The following is a 20,936-nucleotide window of genomic DNA, read 5'->3' on the forward strand; positions in this document are numbered from 1 at the left end:
CATGTACTTTTTATTTGCATTGTAATCCCCATAGGGGGATTTTAGATCGCCTCATATAATAACTGTGTTTGAAAAATAAACATGTCATCCAGGCCGCTTCACTTAACTCGATATGAAGAATCAACGCTATTGTTACTGCTACTGAATTAGTTACATTTTCACTAGAAACAGACTGTAGCCTATCATATATGAGTGACTGACTGTCGCAAATGATACAGAGACACCTCCCTGTCAATAACGCCGAGACAGCTTGTTTATTTTTGGACCACAACGCTTATATGAAACGATTTTAAGATGAGCCCATGTTATTCTCCATAGAGAAATTACTTCCGCGAACCAGGGGAATCGAGGGGACGAGCGAGTGACCTCAGGACTTCGGCGATCTATAAACATTGTGCAGGAGACATGAGGTAGCAGCATACCTTCCTGTGAAACTGTCTTTGTTCTCTTCCTCAAGGAAGTTGAGCTATCTGCTGTGACAAATCCATGACGGAAATAGCAAGAGTCGAGATTTTCAGTACTTTTAATACTACTTCTACTACACTACATCTCAGAGGCAAATATTAAAATCCAATGCAATTATTTGAAACTTTAGCCCTATAGATTTTGTCCATTTTCGGCTGATCTACTGTAAGCTCGTGGGCCTGTAGATCTATATATTTTTTTTTAATTATACATTTGAAAAGTTGTGAAATGGGACATTCTGCAGTACTTTCTACTTTGAGTACATTTTGATACCAATACTTTTGTACATTTTGAATTTCGGACTTGTACTTGTAAGAAAGTATTTACCGTGACGTAAAAATTCCCATTCAATGTCAATGGGAATTTCATCTTTGTGTAGGACAAAAATAGACACTAAGCCGATTTGCTCATGTACATATGACGTAAATTCTCCATTCATTGTCAATGGGAATTTAATGTTTGTGTAGGACAAATACCGATTTGCTCATCCACATATGACGTAAATTCTCCATTCATTGTCAATGGGAATTTAATGTTTGTGTAAGACAAAAATCTACACTAATAGCTAAATATAGGAGGCCCCTCAAAAAAAGAAAAGAAAAATTGCGTCCTCACTTTTCCATCTTCACTTTTGTCTTCAATGTTTGTGTTCACACAAACCCGGACAGCTGGGCATGGGAGGGGCTAGTGCCCCTCAAAAATGTCAAATCTAATCCTTTCTTTCCGGTCTAGACCAAGCCCCCAGGGAGGCTCTCCAGCGTTGAAGCACCCGGCCCTAGTGGTTAGAGCGTGAATTGCAGGCGGACCCGTGGATTCATGACCGGGAAACCCCGTGCAGCTGGGCTTTAACATTGAGCGCTCGTTTGCACTTCTGCATTTGACCACCAAAATTTGGTGGTCAAATGTGGAAGTAGACAGTTCTTCCGGGTGCTTCAAAACGCCACTGAGCAACTTCCACTGACTTGAATAGCGGGGGGCGGGGCTATCGCTCCGGTTCAGTCTCTATGCTTTTATTACTCTATGGTCTAGACTCACAAGTCGGTCTTCTCTAAATGCTTTTCTCAACCAATTATATTCGTAAATGTCAGTGGTTCTCAACCAGTGGTCCAGGGACCACCAGTGGTCCTTGAGGGGGTTCCAGGTGGTCCCCCCAATTAAATGATGGTAACCAAATAGACCCTTATAGATCCTTAACTCTTGAGAGCATGAAATTAAACCAAATGGTTAATGGACCCTTACGGGTCCATTTGGTTTCATTTTACGCTCTCATTTTACGCTCTGTTATTTTTGATCGTTTGCCTGTTGTCTCTCCTATGGTACCACTGCCACATAAATACATCATGGAATTGTGGACGACAACTACATATTTTTGTTTTGGGTCTGAGAGGCTAAATGTCATCAAATGGTGGCTCAAATGCAGAATAAATAATGGGTCGTTGATGTGAAAAGGGTTGAAAACCACTGAAATGCATTATAGAAACAACTCAAAGTCCTTCACATGATTGCTTTCCAAAGCAGTGGCCGTAGGTTTGTTAGAAGCTGTAGTAATCCCCATATCAACATAAGAAGATATCTTTGATTGTTTGGCAATGTGAGGCTATTTCTGTATTAGTACGTAGGTAGCCACCCGACACAGAATGATAGACCTATACAGTATAAGCACCCATATACCATCATATCCTCAAATATTCTATTCAGCAACACACAATCCAAGACTGATGCCATGAAGAGTAATATGTATTGCTAAGATCGGGACATGGAGCAATAGTGATGGCCATGTTCACACCCTTTCACTCCATTCCCATAGGTGTGTGTGTGTGTGTGTGTGTGTGTGTGTGTGTGTGTGTGTGTGTGTGTGTGTGTGTGTGTGTGTGTGTGTGTGTGTGTGTGTGTGTGTGTGTGTGTGTGCAGGGGGAGGGCTCCAGGCAGCAGCTGATTGGGGTTATCTCCTCTCATTGATGTACACTATATTAGGCTGGAGCTAATCAATCTGTCAGTTCGCTTCCGCATGAATAACCCCAGGTGACATGTCTGGCAATAAGCCTGGATTTACTGACTAAATGAGAAGGGTCTATATCGGAGGGAAAAAACATCAGTGAATATTTGTGTTCACATAGATATACCCACTAAAGATATATCCACCTGAATATCCATATATTCAGGCTAGGTTACGGCTGATGTCCTCAATAATGAACCTCTGACAGGCACTTGGGTGGCAGCGGTGCCCGCCTTACTGCCTTCCCACCCATTGTGGGTTTGGAACTTTGGATCCACTGTGATGCATCCATCTGGCTACAACCACAATAGGCCCGTGTTTGGGAGATGGATCAAAAGCCGAGCAGCGATATTTTGTCACTGACTGACTCACTGCACGTAGTCCTATGGGCTGGGGCGGGCCAGGCAGCACCTGGCTGTATATTCCTATGGGCTGGGGCGGGCCAGGCAGCACCTGGCTGTATATTCCTATGGGCTGGGGCGGGCCAGGCAGCACCTGGCTGTATATTCCTATGGGCTGGGGCGGGCCAGGCAGCACCTGGCTGTCAGCCGGGAGTGTTGTGTTGGACCGGGGGCGGAATGAGTACATCCTCCTGGTAGCAGGTGAGTCAGTAGGATGAGACAACAGTGCCAGTGAGTGACACACAAAATGTGTGTGTGTGTGTGTGTGCGTGCGTGCGTGCGTGCGTGCGTGTGCGTGTACGTGTGTGGGGGCGGGATCAGTTGGCATAACACAAAATTGGGGAGGAAAAAGGGGGGTGAAAAAAAGAAGGCAAGAGCTGTTTTTATTTGTGTATTGTATTGCCAAAAATAGTTTTTGGGGACTGATGACTATAAGCTGCTCCTCAGAGGGGTTGCGTTGCATGAGTATAGCAAAGAAAAAGCCTGTAGCCTATATGGTTGAATATTACAGTCACACTCTCTCAGCGGTAACAGGTACGGTCGCCCCTTTTCCAACTCGCCCCACTACTCTACCTATCTGTAAATAACAAACATAATTCATGTTGGTGATTATATAAAAGGTATTATCATATAAATGTATCATTGTTAAGTTCACTCTGTATATCCATGGGCATAATAGCATGATGATGCCATTACAAAACATGGGCTACATGGAAGAAATGTGTTTAATTAACTGCTAGAAGGTCCTAAATTAACTTAATTAAGCAGTCACCGTCTCTGTGTCATGTTATTCTTTCTTAAGTATAGAGATCGACTACTATACAATCAAATAAATCTGTATACAAGATAATTTCAGAGAGGGAGGGAAATACTAAATTAACTGTTTACTACATTAACAAAATTCGCGGGGGCGAGTTGGTGAAGGGGCGAGTCGTTTGGTATTGCAATGCACAATCTAGCTTTGGGTAAAAGTGCTATATAAATGCACCATTTACAACGGGGGAGTCTCCCATGACGTATACCGCTGCAGGGTACCACTACCACGCGAGGTTAGGTAGGCTACCACTAACCACACTCTGTCTGGGGAAATGCACTTATAACTTATAAGTATAAATTATCTGACTGCAGCCTCCCTCTTCACTTTCTCTTCCTTGACAGTTTTCAGTTACTCTTATTTCACGAAGGAAGAAGGACGAGTGAGTGGTGGAAGCTCCAAAGCTATCGCACAAACAAAAAGGGGCACATAACATAACATTCCTTTTTAGTGGCCCTGGGACAGCGTTAACTCGCTCAGTAAAATATCTACCCTTTCACCTAGCCGGCGGTACCGCCGTCCAAAATACAGAAAAGGTAAAAGGGTCCCTCCCGAAAGGGGCTACCCTTTCACCATTACAGCGCACGGACGGAATCAACAGACGAAACCACTGAAACCAGACCAAAGAAACATTGTTGTTGACATTCCATTCACATGAAGCCGCATGCTACATATTCATTCACAATACGAATGCATGAATATTCCCAGACTATTGTTATAAACAGAAGATAGCAGGCATGCACATTGTTGGACACATACATTGTTGGTGGTGGTGGTGGTGGTACTCACCTACAAGATACAGAGAGTTCAACTTTGGTGGCAGGTATGGCAGCGGTAAACGGGTCGAAGTCCCCAATACACGCCATATTCATTCAAGGTACCTATATCGTCGGAAATCTCCCTGTTCTACTTGCAGTCCCTTTGCAGTGGCACGACTCGAGATGGAATAAGAAATGGTCTAAAAACGTGTTCTCGCTCTGTCTATAATCGGAGAGGGATATAGCAGCGTGTCTACGCGCTCTGCGCGCCTCGCTCCAAGATGCCTCGCGCTCACATTACACTATAGTACAACATGCTATATTGAGTGACAGGCAGCTAGGGAGGAGGGGCTGCTGTGTCAGTGTGTGTGGTTGAACTAAAGAGAAGAAATGTCGCCGTCCATTAATTAACGAAGAAATACATATGTTTAGCCAGTTAATCCCATATTATACGTGTGTGTGTGTGTGTGTGTGTGTGTGTGTGTGTGTGTGTGTGTGTGTGTGTGTGTGTGTGTGTGTGTGTGTGTGTGTGTGTGTGTGTGTGTGTGTGTGCGTGCGTGCGTGCGTGCGTGTGTGTGTGTGTGTGTGTGCGTGCGTGCGTGCGAAATTAGGGGCAGAGGACAGAGGCTCTTCCTTGGTCAGGGAGGGAGCAAAATTGCACGATGATCGGCCCAACTGTGCCGGACATTGACAGATGTCAATTAAACGTTAATTAGAAAAATCACACCCGTGTGAAGTGAGGGGCGCTCTTATCATCGTACATCATCATCGCCGACTTCTTACCGACAGTTAAAATCCTACAACAGATCAATGTTTGTGTTACGCAATGTGTGTTTACACTATGATGTAAAATTGTCAATTAATTGTCAAAGGGAATGTAATGTCCGTGTAGGACAAAGTTTGTGTACACACACTAAAAGCTGGACATAGGAGGGGCTAGTGCCCCTCAAAGATCACACTTGTGTGAACTGTGAAGTGAGGGGCGCTCTTATCATCGTACATCATCATACATCACATTCCGTGCTCAGCCAATCAACATCACAAATGTCATTCCGGCCAATCACTTTTGGCCTTCACTTTTCTGCCCTCACTTTTATCTTCAATGTACTTTGCTCAGCCAATCAAATCATCGCTATAGGCACACATTGCTACTAATGTCTATTACAATGCTGTTCTAAATCCTTTAGACCTGTTATTGACCTTATACTGTACCAACCTTGAAACGTACCTTAGTTACGTTACCATCAACAGCCAATAAGGGACCACCATTCCTACCCCGACATTTATTTATTTTTATTTAGCCTTTATTTAACCAGTAAAACCACATTGAGTCTCTTTTACAAGTGGGAACTGGAGGCAGAAATAAAATTACACTTCAATACTACATCGTAAATGTCACATTTTGGAACAGCAAATAAAACATCAATAATACACATCAAAGTACCTATGAAATATCTACATAGGCTACATACATCAGGGCTTGACATTAAGGCTTGTCCGGGACAAGTATTACATTTTCCCGGACAAGTGCATTAAGTGACTCTTGGTTTCACTTTTTCTGTAGTGCGTAGCCAGACAACTATTCCGTCCTATCAGAGCAGTTAGCAGACTGACCACGTCAGCATGTAAACTTGTAGCACTGCGTGTATACTCACCCAGTAATTAATTCAGATATTGTCCTCTAGTTTCATATCCATGTGAAAGTTCTGACAGAAAACATATGTTATGTAAAATATCGCCACTTTTACATGAGGAAAAGATAGACTGAAAATATAAAAGCTTCCTTTGGGAACAGTCGACGTTTGGGAAGCACAAACATTATGGCGCACACAATTGACAGGTGTGTTGCGATTGGTGTTGGGTTTGATTGATTGATTGAAGAATTTATTAACAGTTTGCAGAATTACAGTACATTTCAAGCACAAACTCAATACAAAGGCTGTTAACTGTGAGTGGACGACCCAATTAAGCATTACACTTGTTTCCAACAGGGTCCACCATGTTCAAATCATCAAAACATTTAGAGACGTACACAAATAGACACTTCTATAGACAGAACAGGAATTCATCAAAAAGGAGGTAAAAAGGGAAAAGAAATATATACAGTGAGGGGAAAAAAGGGGGGGGGGGGCGGGGGGGGGATTCAGATTTTACGGGGGCCAGTTTCGAATTGCAGCCATCCGTAGGTGCCCTTTGAGAGCGGTTTTGAAGGAGTCAAGGGATTCGCATGTCTTAATGACAGTTGGTAGGGCGTTCCACATTTTGGTGGCATAGGAGCGAAAAGAATTTAGTCCCTTGTTTGTGCCGAATCTGGGTTGTACATGGTTCGTTGCACTCCCTCTGGTGTTGTGGGTGTGGACTTCGTTAACATTAAGGAAGTATCTAGACAGGTACATGGGTATCTTGGTGGTGTATCGAATCTTGTGGACCAGACCCATTGCAAGTTGCTGTACTCTGTCGTCGACCCTAAGCCATTCCAGCCTGTCGAAGTGGGCAGGGGTGAGGTGGGTTCGGGGGGCTAGATCAAGTAGGAGCCTGACCAGTTTGTTTTGGGAAGTCTGGAGCCTGGTTTTAAGGGCCTTTGAGGTGCTGTGGTACCAGGAGGTGCATGCATAGTCAAAGAAACCCTGTACAAGGGCTCCTGTTAAGGTCTTCAAGGTGTTTTTGTTGACCAGTGAGGAGATCCTGTAGAGGAATCTTGTTCTATGGTTGACTTTTTTGATTACGTTGGTGGCCATTTTATCACCGGAAAGATTAGCCTCCAGGATGGAACCTAGGTAGGTAATTTCATCTTTACGTGTGATAACATTGTCACCCACTCTAACCAAGAAGCCATTTGCCTTGCTGAGATTACTAATAGAGCCAAAGAGAATGGATTCAGTTTTTCCCAGGTGTAAAGATAGTTTGTTATCAGCGAGCCAGGTGCAGATTCTACCGAGTTCAGAGCTGAGGGCATTTTCAACCTGCAGTTTGTCCCTGTCCGAGACCAGCAGTGCTGAGTCATCTGCGAACAGGAACAAGTTGCAGTCACAGGCTGAAGTCATGTCGTTTACATATATTAGGAACAGTAGAGGCCCTAGTATGCTTCCTTGTGGAACGCCACAGCTCACTGGGAGGGGGGGGGACAGTGTTCCGTTCACTTCCACCATCTGTTCTCTCCCCTCCAGGTAGGATTGCATCCAGCTCACTGATGTGCTATCGAAACCAATAATTGTAATTGTCATTGATCACACAACCTATTTTGTGTGCCCCATACAGTTGTGCTTCCTAAAGGGAAGTTTTGATGTGTTCAGTCCTGCACTCATTCCAGGCCGCTCGCCGGAGAGAATGTTCTCGTGGATAAGTGGAGATATTTGACTAAATACACATTTTCTGCCAGAACTTTCAAATTAATATGAAACTAGTCCCCAAAACTACTCAAAGTCTTAAGAATTAATTATTGGGTGAGTGCACAGGCAGTGCTACAAGTTTAAATGCAGACGAGGTCAGACTGCTAACGGATAGGACCGATCTATGGCTGTGTATTTGGAATACATGAAATATATGTAAGATCATAGACATTCTAAGCTAGGGCTATTAACTTGCAAACTTAGAATATTCACCTAATATTAAAAAACATGTATTCACCAAGTAAAACCAACTTACAGTTAGTTGATTTAAAATGTAGGCCTATTTGTGTGCTCGTGCTCCGGACAAGTGACTTTTGTGCCCGGTCAAGTGAATGGGAAATGTACTTGCATACATCATCATCTTTTTTCGACCGTGGTCGAGATCCTGGATTTCACAATGCCACGCCAGACTTTCCGGTCCTTCATTGCCACCCCCAGTTCCTGCTTACTGATGCATGTGGAAGGGAACGACAGTTTTCTACCTCTGGTCTGCTTTGAGGCAGGACTCCAGATAAGAAGGGAAGATATAACCTCTTTGTCAGCTCTGTAGCAGTGGCCAGCAAACTGTGTTCTTCTGGATCGGATGCATACATACATACATATACATACATACATACATACATACATACATACATACATACATACATACATACATACATACATACATACATACATACATACATACATACATACATACATACACACACACACACACACACACACACACACACACACACACACACACACACACACACACACACACACACACACACACACACACACACACACACACACACACACACATACATACATACATACATATAGTAGGGCATTCACTTCTAGTCATTTTTACTAGTTGACTAGTTGCCTAGTTTACTAGTCGACTAGTTGTTTAACTACCTATTATGTAATAATATTTTGAAATAAATATTTGTACATTTAAAAACTGTGTACATTGGTGACTATAGGCTAACTATAATCTACCTGATCTTGAGGCCTACAAAATCGTGAAGAAAAAAAAAAGATATATATAGCCTATATATATATTTTTTCCCTTATCAACTAGTAGGCTACCAACAAGGTCGACTAGATTTACTAGTCGACTAGTTGAATAGTTGACACCACTGACATACGCAGCCGATTACAGTACTTGTGCGCTCTGCTTGCGCAAGTAAAAATGTGCGAATTGATTTAGCCTAGGGTAATGGACATGCATAAATCACTCAATTATGTAGCCTATTATTAACCTCTTAAACCCCAGGGGGGTCCAGGGGGGGAAATCAAAAACATCGGAGTTGGAACCGGAGACCATTTAGGTCTCCATTTACAAGCTGAGAGCTGTTCATGAGGTGGACAGCCGAGAGGTTTTAAGGATGTAAATTGGATTATACGTATAGTAATTTTCAATTGTAGCACTTCCAAGTCATTGCACAACATGTTTAAAAATAAAGCGTTGTGTCAGGAGGAAAAGTCGATAGCCTATTAGTGTAATTTCACGCAAGATCACTCTCAGTATGCCATTGCTGGGGGTTTAGACAGCTGCGAATGTGATGCAACTTAAAGCCAAAAGAGAAAGGGCCACCTGAGCCAACCCCTCAATTAACACCTTGAATGCCCGGATGTAGATGGAAGTGGAACCAGTAAATCAGCGCGCCCAGCGATATGTAGCTTCAGAGCCCATTTCAAGGTGGCACGGTTCCATCGGTGTGTGTGTGTGGTTTGATCAAACATTTGTGATTGATCGGGGGGGAGGGGAAAAACACCACCAGCAATATTAGCAATCAAACACATGTCATATTATGAAAGCAGGGAATATAGCTTCAAATTTTCATATTGGTTGTTCAGTTTGACCCACCAGTTTTGGAGATATGGCTTATAGAGTAATGTCTTGCAGAAAACAGCGAGTTGAGAAAACAGGCCTGAAAGGTTCACTTCTGTACATTACACATAGCTATGTTTAAGCATTTATTTCATATTTACATGTCGATTTCAGCTCTGATATTAATTACAGACATGCTCTAGTAGTATGTGTAAAGTCTGCCTGTGCTATTAACTCATTTTGGATGAGAAAAATAAAAATGAATTCAGTTTTTCTGAAGGCTGGACGATGGCAGCCCCTCAAAATCTGGTCACTTTTTTAGCTCCTCATTCCATATAGGCCTAGCTCACTTAAGTCACTCCATCACACAACGGCAGGCAGTGGCTACTAAAACTCAGCACACAAAGTTTGGAAACTTAACTTTGGTACATTATTTCTCCACTTTAATAATACCAATTGGTATTGTATCTTATATAATTAATTAATTAATTCATTCATTCATTCATTCATTCATTCATCGTTGATTTGTCACCTTTACAACAAGGTATAGCATGTAGGGATCCGACATTCCTGGAATGAGTAACACTGCTAAACGTGTGGGTTGCACCCCCAAACAAATTGCCAAAATGAAATATTATTCTGTTGGCATCCACTCTCGTTTTGAGCTTCAAGTGCTGACAGGTGTGTGCCAGTCACAGGTGTATGCCACTCAGTCACAGGTGTGTGCCAGGCACATAACGGGTCCTGCCACTTTCTTGACTTTGTTTATGCCCCAAGCAGCAGCAACATGGTGGAAAGATTCCACGTTTGTAAAAGGCCCGTGCAATAGGGCAAGTGGAAGCTGGTGTTCCTGCAGCATACAGAGTGGCAGCATTATTTGGTGTCAGCCCTGATACCATTTCAAAATTTATGACCAAGTTCCGTGAGACTGGTGAAGTCAAAGACAGACCACGAAGTGGCCGTCCCAGGAAGACAACACCCCAAGAAATGGGATGCTATCGCCATCCCACAGCAAAATGTGGCTAAAGTAACCAGCATGAGAAGGAGGTGCCAAGTGTTGTGGCTGCTTTTGGATCTTCCACCCGCTACTGAGTTCCAGGCTGCTGGTCGAGCCTACGACCAGCAAGAGAAGTAGGGGTGACCGTGCCTTTGCGGCTGCGGGCCCCAGGCTCTGGAACGCACTGCCCTTCACCATCAGATCTGCCCAGTCGATCGGTGTTGTTTTTTCCTTATTACTGTGGGAGAGTGCAATCATCCAATCCACTATGCAACTCAAAGCAAGGGTTGAATACCAACCATTTGCCATTTTGGCAAATGTTTTGGGGGTGCAATCCACACGTTTAGCAGTGTTACTCAGTCCAGGAATGTCCGATCCCTACATGCTATACCTCGTTGTAAAGGTGACTAATCAACAATTAAATAAATGATACAATACCAATTGGTATTATTAAAGTGGAGAAATAATGGACCGAAGTTAAGTTTCCGAACTTTGTGTGCTGAGTTTATGTATTGTTTTCCTTCTGGTTTATATCCAGCCAAATCATACATCAGCATAGCATGTCTGATAGAAGTTAAACTCAATTGAGTGTAATCAAAGGTGTGGCATTCAACGTTCATTTGAATTATGTAACATGATGCTGTGTGTTGAAAATCAAAATATCAAAAATATCTCTTTACAGACTTCCTGAGGCCCGTTTGGAAACTTTACCCATTTAGGACTGATACCAGATTCTACAAAATGTCTTCTAAATCATGACAGTTTTCCGAAAAACCTATGTCAGTGGTTCAAACTATTTCATGTCAAGGACCCCAAACATTATATGTAATTGGTCGCCGACCCCCATCTGAAAATAAATAAATATGTAAAGATTAGCAGATCTACAAGCTTGTAGCGCGACACTCGGTGCCACGCTATGAGCTATTTTTCAATAGCTAAAGTATAACATACTGTATATACCAAAAGGGGTTCCCATTCTGAATGGGTTAAGGCATCTCCAGGTTTTTTGGGGATGTTGAATTAAAAAAAAAAAAAAAGAATAAATAAAAGTGTATACAATTTAATTTGTTATGCTTTTATTCTTCATGGGAGACCTGGGAGACATGAGACAGGAGCTGGATTTGAATTCAGGTCCTTTATGTGACTCACAAGGACCACTAGATTCTGTGGTGGGGAATAGTATTTCTATGACATGCGGTTGTGGTGGGGAATAGTGTTTCTATGACATGCGGTTAGCTTTTCAGATTTGTTTGTGAGACGCCCTCTGGCAGAAGGAAAAGTGCTTTTGGATGTGAGCTCTATTATAGGCCCCTCAACATGTGATTCCAAAAACTCTAGTAGCCTGAGGCATAAATGGCCGTGGCCTATATGGGGAGTTGGGTCATCCAAGGAATCCAGAGTTTCTTTATTGTGTGACCTGCGGTCCAATATTATCACTATATGCATTCAGAGACCACTACAAAATGGAGTATAGGGAGTGATTTCGGAAACAGCCATTGCCTAGCTATAAGACAATAAGAAACACCCATACTGTGCATGAAATGACGCCTCTGACTGGAGGTGGCAGCATTGCTGCTGATCGGCAAGGACTCTTCCAATACACAAAGACGAAGTGCAAAGATCCATCCACAGTTTTAATGGGGCACATTTAATTTAAATGTTTTTTTGTTTTTCACTCTGGGTAAACATTTGGCTGAAATACAGATATACCGTATGGAACATGGGCATACTGATACAGCAGGTAAAATAGACTTTATTTTACCTAATACCTGCCGGGTTCCGTCATTGAAGGTCTAATAGGGTATACTTTCAATACTGTATATTGAAATCTATTTAATAGAAGATAGGCTACATATTAAAATGGAATGTCTGTCGATCAAGGCTGGAATGGCAATGCTACGTGACCAAAATGTTAGTATATTATGCAAAGTTGGAAGAGAGAAATAAGCATGATAGGCACAAATTCAGAGTAATCCTCATTGGTGCAATACCCCCTGGACTATGGTCTCCGGAAGGCTGAAGGCAGGTGTCTGAATGATTAGGCATGGATAAAACCAATATTGACATTCCTTGCACTCTCCCATGCATGGACACCGTGCTGTTTCTTCCTGTCCTGTCTGTGTCTGGCAGGCATACATCAGTAGTAGGGTTGCATTTTACAGCAAATGTTGATGTAGTCAGTCTTTTGACTAAAAATGTATTTAGATTTAGTCATATTTTAGTCACCTGACATGTTTTAGTGTCTAGTTTTAGTCGACTAAATATCATACGATTTTAAATCTACAGTTGATTTAGTCGACTAAAATGTGTTTTGGCAGGCCTTGATGTCATGTAATGGCAGATTGTACACTTTGGTTGCATGATGACAATAGCCGATCTACAAGCTCACAGCACGTTGCGCTGCGACGTGTTGTGAGCTTGTAGATCTGCTATTTTCAGAATGCAACCTAGCATACAACTGGATCTCTTCTCCAATACATTTTTGTATTCTCCCTAACATTTTTGTCTAGTTTGTATTTGTTCACAACATTGTCAATATATTTAGTCATAGTTTTAGTCATCATAGCTTTAGTCAACAATTGCCAAGTCTCTGCTTTATGTAGGCTACAGAACAGTACGCTGTGAAATGAGTGCAATTCATGCAGAACGTAATGTAGGCTACTCCTGCCGAGTGAGAAGCAACATGACAGTTTGGCAACTGCACAGAGAAAAAAACCCTCATGTTATATTATAGGCCTACTGGTCATGCCTGCGCGCGCGCACGCACGCACGCGCGCGCACACACACACACACACACACACACACACACACACACACACACACACACACACACACACACACACACACACACACACACACACACACACACACACAGCATCTTGGCACTGGCAGTAGGCTATATCCCACTTTTTTGCCAACTGAGAATGTATAGTAACATTTTCCATTCTAGTCATGAAGGCAGTCCTAGGAAATACTGTATCGTACTTCTGCCATCTTGTGGTAATTTCCACTCACAGCCACAATCTCTGCTGGTCACACATGTAATAGCATGTACTGTATGTCACTTGAAACTGTGGTTCTCAATGCCACTCACTGATCCATACTGCTGGTTTGCTATATAATAAGGGGTGATTGTGTTCCCAGGTTTAAATTAGTCTGTGGTTTATCTAGATTAAAAACAAGTGGTGCTCTCACTGCTCTGTATGAACCAGACAGTGGCCTTGTGGTTCGAGTTTCCGCCCTGAAACTGGGAGGTCGGTGATCGATCCCCGGCCAGGTCATACCAAAGACTGTAAAAATGGGACCCAATTCCTCCGTGCTTGGCACTCAGCATCAAAGGTTTGGATTTGGGGGTCAAATCAACTAATCAGGATGATTCCTGCAAGGCTGCAGCTCACCGCTCCTTGGCTCCAAGACATGGGTCAAATGCGGAGAACAAATTTCACTGAGGTAACGTGTGTGACAAATCGTTTGACTTTGACTGTATGCCCAGGACTAGAGTTGAAATCCACTGTCGAAAGTCATATGTATACTTCATAGTGTCCTTTAAAAAATATATATATATTAATAGCTTCCATGAGGATAGAAATAGAAAATGAAACACTTTCACACACAAATATGGTCCAACAAAACAGTGGTTTTCAACCAGTGCAGCAGGTCCAGGGGACCACCAGTGGTCCTTGAGTGGGTTCCATGAGTGGTCCCCAGCTAAATTATGTAGAGTTAGTATGGTAATCAAATGGACCCTTAATAGATCTTTTACTTTAACTTTTAAGCTCTCAAGAGTTAAATTATTGTTAAAAAGCTGCATTACTTCAGTCTATACAATTAGAGAATATAGAAGAATTGTTACTTTGATCAACGTTTGACTGTTATCTCTCCTAATGGTAGGCTACCAACATCAATACAGCATGGAATTACTGGACAAAATCTTATCCAACGATAACAAAATATTCTTTAGTTTTGGGTCTGAGTCAGGCTAAATCAGTGGTCCAGGCACCTTGGCTGGTAATCCAGTCTGGCAGTGTGCTGCGGGTTCGACTCCCGATCCCAACAGCCTTTACTGCATGTCTTCCCCCCATCTCTCTCCCCATTTCCTGTCAGCCTACTGTCTGTCCCTCCATAAAAAATATAAAATAAAGGCGAAAGCCACAAAAAAAACATTAAAAAAAGAATGATGCTGAATAATGGACCTTGATATGAAACAGGTTTAAAACCACTGCCATAAAACATTCACTCAGGTATACGTTTGTTGGATAAGTACGCTACAGGGACGGCAGTCACGGCACAAAATAGTTGGCATGTTTAGCATACTGTAAGAAAGAAAGTGGCTGCATGCATAGTGAATTTGAAGTACCGGTATACATTTCCTGACCTGGGAAAACTAGTCTACAGTCAGGCGTACAGCACGCAGGCAGAATTCAAAGGCCCTCTTCTCAGAAAAGATAAACTTACAGTAGGCCTACATTACTACAGGAACTATTGAGAAAGATAAACTTACAGTAGGCCTACATTACTGTTGTAATCTAAATACTGGACCCTCTTCTGGTTTGACAGACAGGTAGTGTGTGCAGGCTGGGTGGTGTGTGACAATCCTGTTGAAGTATTACTTTGGTACGGCGACTGCGGCGGCGGCCGGCGGGTACCCGTTAGAACAAATTAACGAGACACGAGACAGTATCACGCTAAGGTTCACAAAGTTTATTACACAAACAGGAAACATATATAGTGCTGGATCATAATGACGTAACAATAAGATATGAGACAGAAGAACGTGCTTACTGCAGCAAGGCTGACCTTGCTGTCGCCTATAGATGTCTCTCGTAGCCTATCTATAAAGTATGCTACAGTACCGGCAGTACACAATACATATCACGTACACTGTATCTCAAGTTCAAGTACATAGACTAAGATGTACTGTGCATGGGCTAATATCATAACAATTACTACGGGAACTACTGAGAACGAGAACTCCTTGTGGGGATCAGAGGGAGAGAGTAGACTACAAAACTTACAGCGATTGGGGGTGTTCGCTAAACACAGTTGTGGGGGTTGTTACAGTAGTACATTTGAGAGTGAACAAACATTGTTACACAATACACATTATAGCCTACATGGTGTTTACGCATGTTTCATGATAAATGCTTTTTTTATGTGATGTATTCCCATGCTTTTTTGTTCTTGCTTAATGTAAATCGCTCTGGATTAAGAGCGTCTGCTAAATGCCTAAATTGTAATTATTCAGTTAAACACTGTAGGCCTACTGGCACCTGAGACAAGTAGTATTAGTATTGATGTGGGAATCTTGATTTTTCTTGTTTTCTCTTTACAGTATAGTGCTCGTACAAAGATGTGTTTCACATCAATTTTAAGCAACTGCTGAACTCAAGGAAGAATAAACACATGTATAAGAGAGAACATCTTTAATGCGGAACTGTGTGGCCTTGGCTTCTTTTACTTTCTACATGAAACCGCTTCTGATATTTGAAGGGGAAAGGGGACATTGGTTCTGATTAAATGGCAGAGAAAAACAAGCTATACAATTAATATGAGATTGGGGTTGTGGAGGCCAGCTACTACCCCCACTATCTATGCAAAAACATTTTCAACTCTTGTTTTCTCTGACAACTCATTTTCTCATCCAATCATATATTTAATTCCTTCAAAAGCGAGTAGGCTATGTTTTTATATGCGTTGAATGGTATGCTATAACACTATAGCCAGTGTTGTAGTGGTACATTTAAAAGTGGCGGGACACGTGCGCAGACACACTATATAAACATGCAGACGTGTATAGCCTATTTAGAAACAGGGTTTACAATGCTTTTAACCATATCCATGAAATTAAACGACAAGTCAAAAACATATTTTTGCCAAAAAAAATATGATTTATGAGAGAAGTGGGAGCATGAATATATGTAAGCTCAGCATGTGTGTGTGTGTGTGTGTGTGTGTGTGCGTGTGTGTGTGCGTGTGTGTGTGTGTGTGTGTGTGTGTGTGTGTGCCTTAATTGGCTCTGGATGAACCTAAGGATCATACAAAACCTTGAACGATTACTTTTGCAATTTATTTTGGGCCACGCACCCTTTTTAGCTTAGATCGCCTCATTTACTTGAGGAATGTCGGTGAAAATGTTCGTTTTGAACCCAAGAGCCATACCCGTCTCCCAGCAGCAGGGGGCGCACAAGCATATTAATGACCAACAGGATCAGTATTTATTTGACATGCGAGAAATTAACCAAACCTCGTTGACCCGGAAGTTATTTTCATTGTTTATGTTGCCTCGTTTATTTTCAGTAAAGTTCTTCTCGTGGGATTCTTCTGTCAGTAAAAGAACATAAAAACAGCATTCATTAGTATATTAGTGTAACTAAAGTAACAATGTGTGACATAGAGACGTTGAGGCTGTTCGTCAATGAACGACTGACCGCCGTTGCAGAGGACATATTAGCTGTGTTTGTCAGAACTATCGTACAATACCAACAACAAATAGATCTGCAACACAGACAGCTGGAGTTCCTCACTCCTCAAGTCACCTCTGATCTGCCAGGTTTGTCACAAATCATTACGATATTTACCCTCTGTCTGGACTGGACATTTAAACTATATAACCAGCATACTAACAGTCATTTACATAATTAATTTACTTTTAACCATATTTATTTATCTTATGTGTTGCAGTATGATAGCATCTTCATATACAACAAACAATATTTTGAAACAGAAACTAACTAATTAATTTCAACACAAACTGTAAAATGTATGACAATTAAAACAAGACAAAAACAGAGACAACACAAACAACCAAATTATCACACAAATAAATATAGTGCAAGTTAAACATTAGAGGATGAAGTAACTGCGTAGGTAAACATAATTTAAAATAAATAGGAAGTGGGTGGTGCATGGTCTGCTAGCTCTGGTCTAGCCGCAATTTGCAACTCTAGATTTTTTTATAATGGGATGAATCTAGAGTTGCAATACCCTCCATTGACTCCCCACTCATCATTTTGCGTTTGTGATCTGCTTGTCTTAAACGACGTTAAACTCACCAACATTGCAGCTGTAGTCCAAGCTTGAATTATTCCCTTTCAATCTGCCGAGCTTGTTTTTCATAAAAATCCCCCGTAGACATGTTATGAGCTACTTTCTGTCAAGAAGAAGAAATGTTGGAGTTTGGAAGCGCTCGTTTGTATTAAGGGGTCGCGCTGCTGCCTCCTGCATTATGTGCAAATGCGAAACAGATGCATGCAGGGACATTCAGTGACTTACGACGAGCGCTTCCAAACTCCAGCACTTAGAAAAAGAATCACTTGCACAGAATTTCTTGACAGAAAGTAGCTCATAACATGTCTACGGGGGATTTTTATGAAAAACAAGCTCGGCAGATTGAAAGAGAATAATTCAAGCTTGGACTACAGCTGCAATGTTGGTGAGTTTAACGTCGTTTAAGACAAGCAGATCACAAACGCAAAATGATGAGTGGGGAGTCAATGGAGGGTATTGCAACTCTAGATTCATCCCATTATAAAAAAATCTAGAGTTGCAAATTGCGGCTAGCTCTGGTCCATAGCCTTCTACTGCTTCTACGATTCTGCCCTGCAGTATAAGGCTATGGGACTTTCAGTTTTAAATCTCAAATCGAAATCAGACCAGCCTCTCCTCTTTAGCGTATTTTAAAATAACGTTTTTGCTACTCACCAAAACAAAGGCGGGTTGTGTCATTAGAAAGCCTACTTTCCTTAGTGGACGCACTCTGAGCCCCCCACCACACGTATAAACGGTACTTTCTGGACAGAAAGGGATTTCTTTTCACCGGAGGAAAAATATTCTCTTGAGGCAGTTCTCTGGGCAATATCGGTAGAGGGCGCAGCGGAGTAACTAAAAGTATTTTTTTTCCAGTGGAAACAAAATCCCGTTTTGGCCAAAAAGTACCGTTTATACGTGTGGTGGGGGGCTCAGAGTGCGTCCACTAAGGAAAGAAGGCTTTCTAATGACACAACCCGCCTTTGTTTTGGTGAGTAGCAAAACGTTCTTTTAAAATACGCTAAAGAGGAGAGGCTGGTCTGATTTCGATTTGAGATTTAAAACTGAAAGTCCCATAGCCTTATACTGCAGGGTAGAATCAGTAGAAGGCTATGGGCCAGAGCTAATGGTCTGCGATGTTTGGCTTTGGCGGCTGTAGGCCAAGGACTGTCTAAAGAGGACGAGACGTGAAGACCATACAGGCGACACCATGTTGCTCCATGGTGCTCCATGGAAGGAAAGAAACAAGCGCAGTTGAGACCAGGAAGTTGGACATGCACAAATTTGGGCATGTACAACTTCCTGGTCTCAACTGCGCATGTTTCTTTCATCGATTATTAATTGTAATAATCAATTTCGGGTCCTTAACGATAATCGATTAATCGGACCCATCCCTACTGATTGGCTGCCTCATCTCTAGACAACCACACACTTTTTGCCTCTAGCCGACCTCTCACCAACCCATCGTCCTGATTGGCTGCCTCATCTCTGCGTATATTCTTTCTACGTCCGAGCATAGACATGGTAACGCCCCATCTGCCTCTGATTGGCCTACCGACACTGCCCGTCTTGCCTGTCCTCCGAGATGCAAGGCTACTCCGTGGTGGGAAATAATACAAGTACAAGAGAATGGCAACACGCGACAGTAATTTGTAACTTAAATTTTTGTAGAAGAGGCAAACTAATATTGTTTGTGCCGTTTGCTTTGATTGAATAATTGATTGAACACGTAGGCCTATGTACTATGATTTGATTTGGCTGTGTTCTAAATTAAAGTGTTAGTGTTGATTATCGTGTATTAATCTAATTATAGTAAACTAATACTATTATACTAAAAAAGATCAAGGGAAAAGATACTTTTTTTTTTACAGTACAATAATGTTTAAAGTTTACACATGTATACAAATAAACAGGCCAACGGCATAAACAATATTAGTTGACCTCTTCTACAAAAGTTGCTGTCGCGCGTGCCAAGCTATCATTCTCTTGTAGCTATTATATATCGTACTTGACTTGTATTATTTATTTATTTCCCACCACGGAGTAACCTCGCGCAGCAGACTATCCAGCATGTATCTTCCACCTCGGAGACACCGGCTGTGTCGGTAGGCCAATCAGAGGCAGGCGGGGGGTTGAATTATCTAAACCATGGGTTTTCAACCTTTGTATAACATGTTCAAATACAGGAGTGTAGACCTGCCCCATCCTATTCAGCTATTAAAGGGGCATTCTACTCATTTTCAACATTTTACTATGTCAGACATTAATATACCTTAGCGCTGTTGTGTGGAAATAATAAAAAGGTCCCCCCATTCTGTGTTTCTGGTCTGAATCACATCTTGATGACATCATCATATATTAATGACATAGTAAAATGTTGAAAATGAGTTGAATTCCCCTTTAACACAGGAGGATTTTTTCCCCTTTGAATTGTTTTGTTTTTGTATCCATTCCTAAGCCAATTTCGCTGCTTCTCTGACGAAACTGTCAAATAGCCCTGCAAGAACCGTATATATTTCTACTTGCAAAAAAGAGATTTCAACCTTACTACTACTTGTACGACTAGTACTTTGTAGAGGAAATTATGTAAAAAAAAAAAGAGCAAATTTTATGCACATTTATAATAATAAATAATAAAATTAAAATACTAATAATAAATTAATAATTTACATTTTGGGGATATCTTTCACAATAATAAATAAAACATGTTCTAGACATTCTAATGATCACAAAATGCATATATTACAGGCATTTTACTTACTTTTATCAGGGTCAAAGTCCAGAGATTTTGAAGTTGTGTGAATTTCAGCCTCTGTGGAGGCATACTATGATCCGACGGAGCATTGATTTGAAGGAGCATTGGTCCGAGGTGCGTTGGGGGTCGGGAGTGGGTTGGGGTTAGGTTTAGGTGTGCTGCCCCGGGGGAGGTTAGGGTTTGAGGTAGGTTGTCGTTCGGACCAATGCTCCGTCGGACCAAACACATGAACCCTGACCAATGGCATTGCAATGAACATCAATGATGATGTTTAGGTGAAAAAATAACAGATTTTTATTAATTAATTAAAATAGGTTGTATATTTGCAACGATGGGTCTTGCAGGGCTAATCAGCACAACTGATAATATATTTCTTTTTTTATAATTCAAATTTGTATTTGTTTTTCAAAATCGTACAAAATCTAGGTTCAGTACAAAGCAGCATTACAAACATTACAACATACCTTAAACAAGAAGAAACATAACAGTTAAAATAAAAAATAAAAAGAAGAAAAA

The 20,936-nt window shown here is 41.6% G+C and overlaps 1 protein-coding gene across 1 annotated transcript in view; it reads right to left on the minus strand.

Annotated features, from left to right (window-relative positions):
• Window positions 1-4,548, minus strand: part of LOC306923040 (copine-8-like) — a gene marked incomplete at both ends in the record, with an annotated part of 134,515 nt that extends 129,967 nt beyond the window's left edge. The window contains one exon of the mRNA XM_079501023.1: window positions 4,466-4,548. Within this exon, the coding sequence (XP_079357149.1) occupies window positions 4,466-4,548 (83 nt within the window). The remainder of the gene's footprint in view (window positions 1-4,465) is intronic.
• Window positions 4,549-20,936: the final 16,388 nt, after the last annotated feature.

This window comes from Electrona antarctica (assembly GCF_951216825.1).
Source record: "Electrona antarctica genome assembly, chromosome: 5".
Classification (NCBI taxonomy): Eukaryota; Metazoa; Chordata; class Actinopteri; order Myctophiformes; family Myctophidae; genus Electrona; species Electrona antarctica.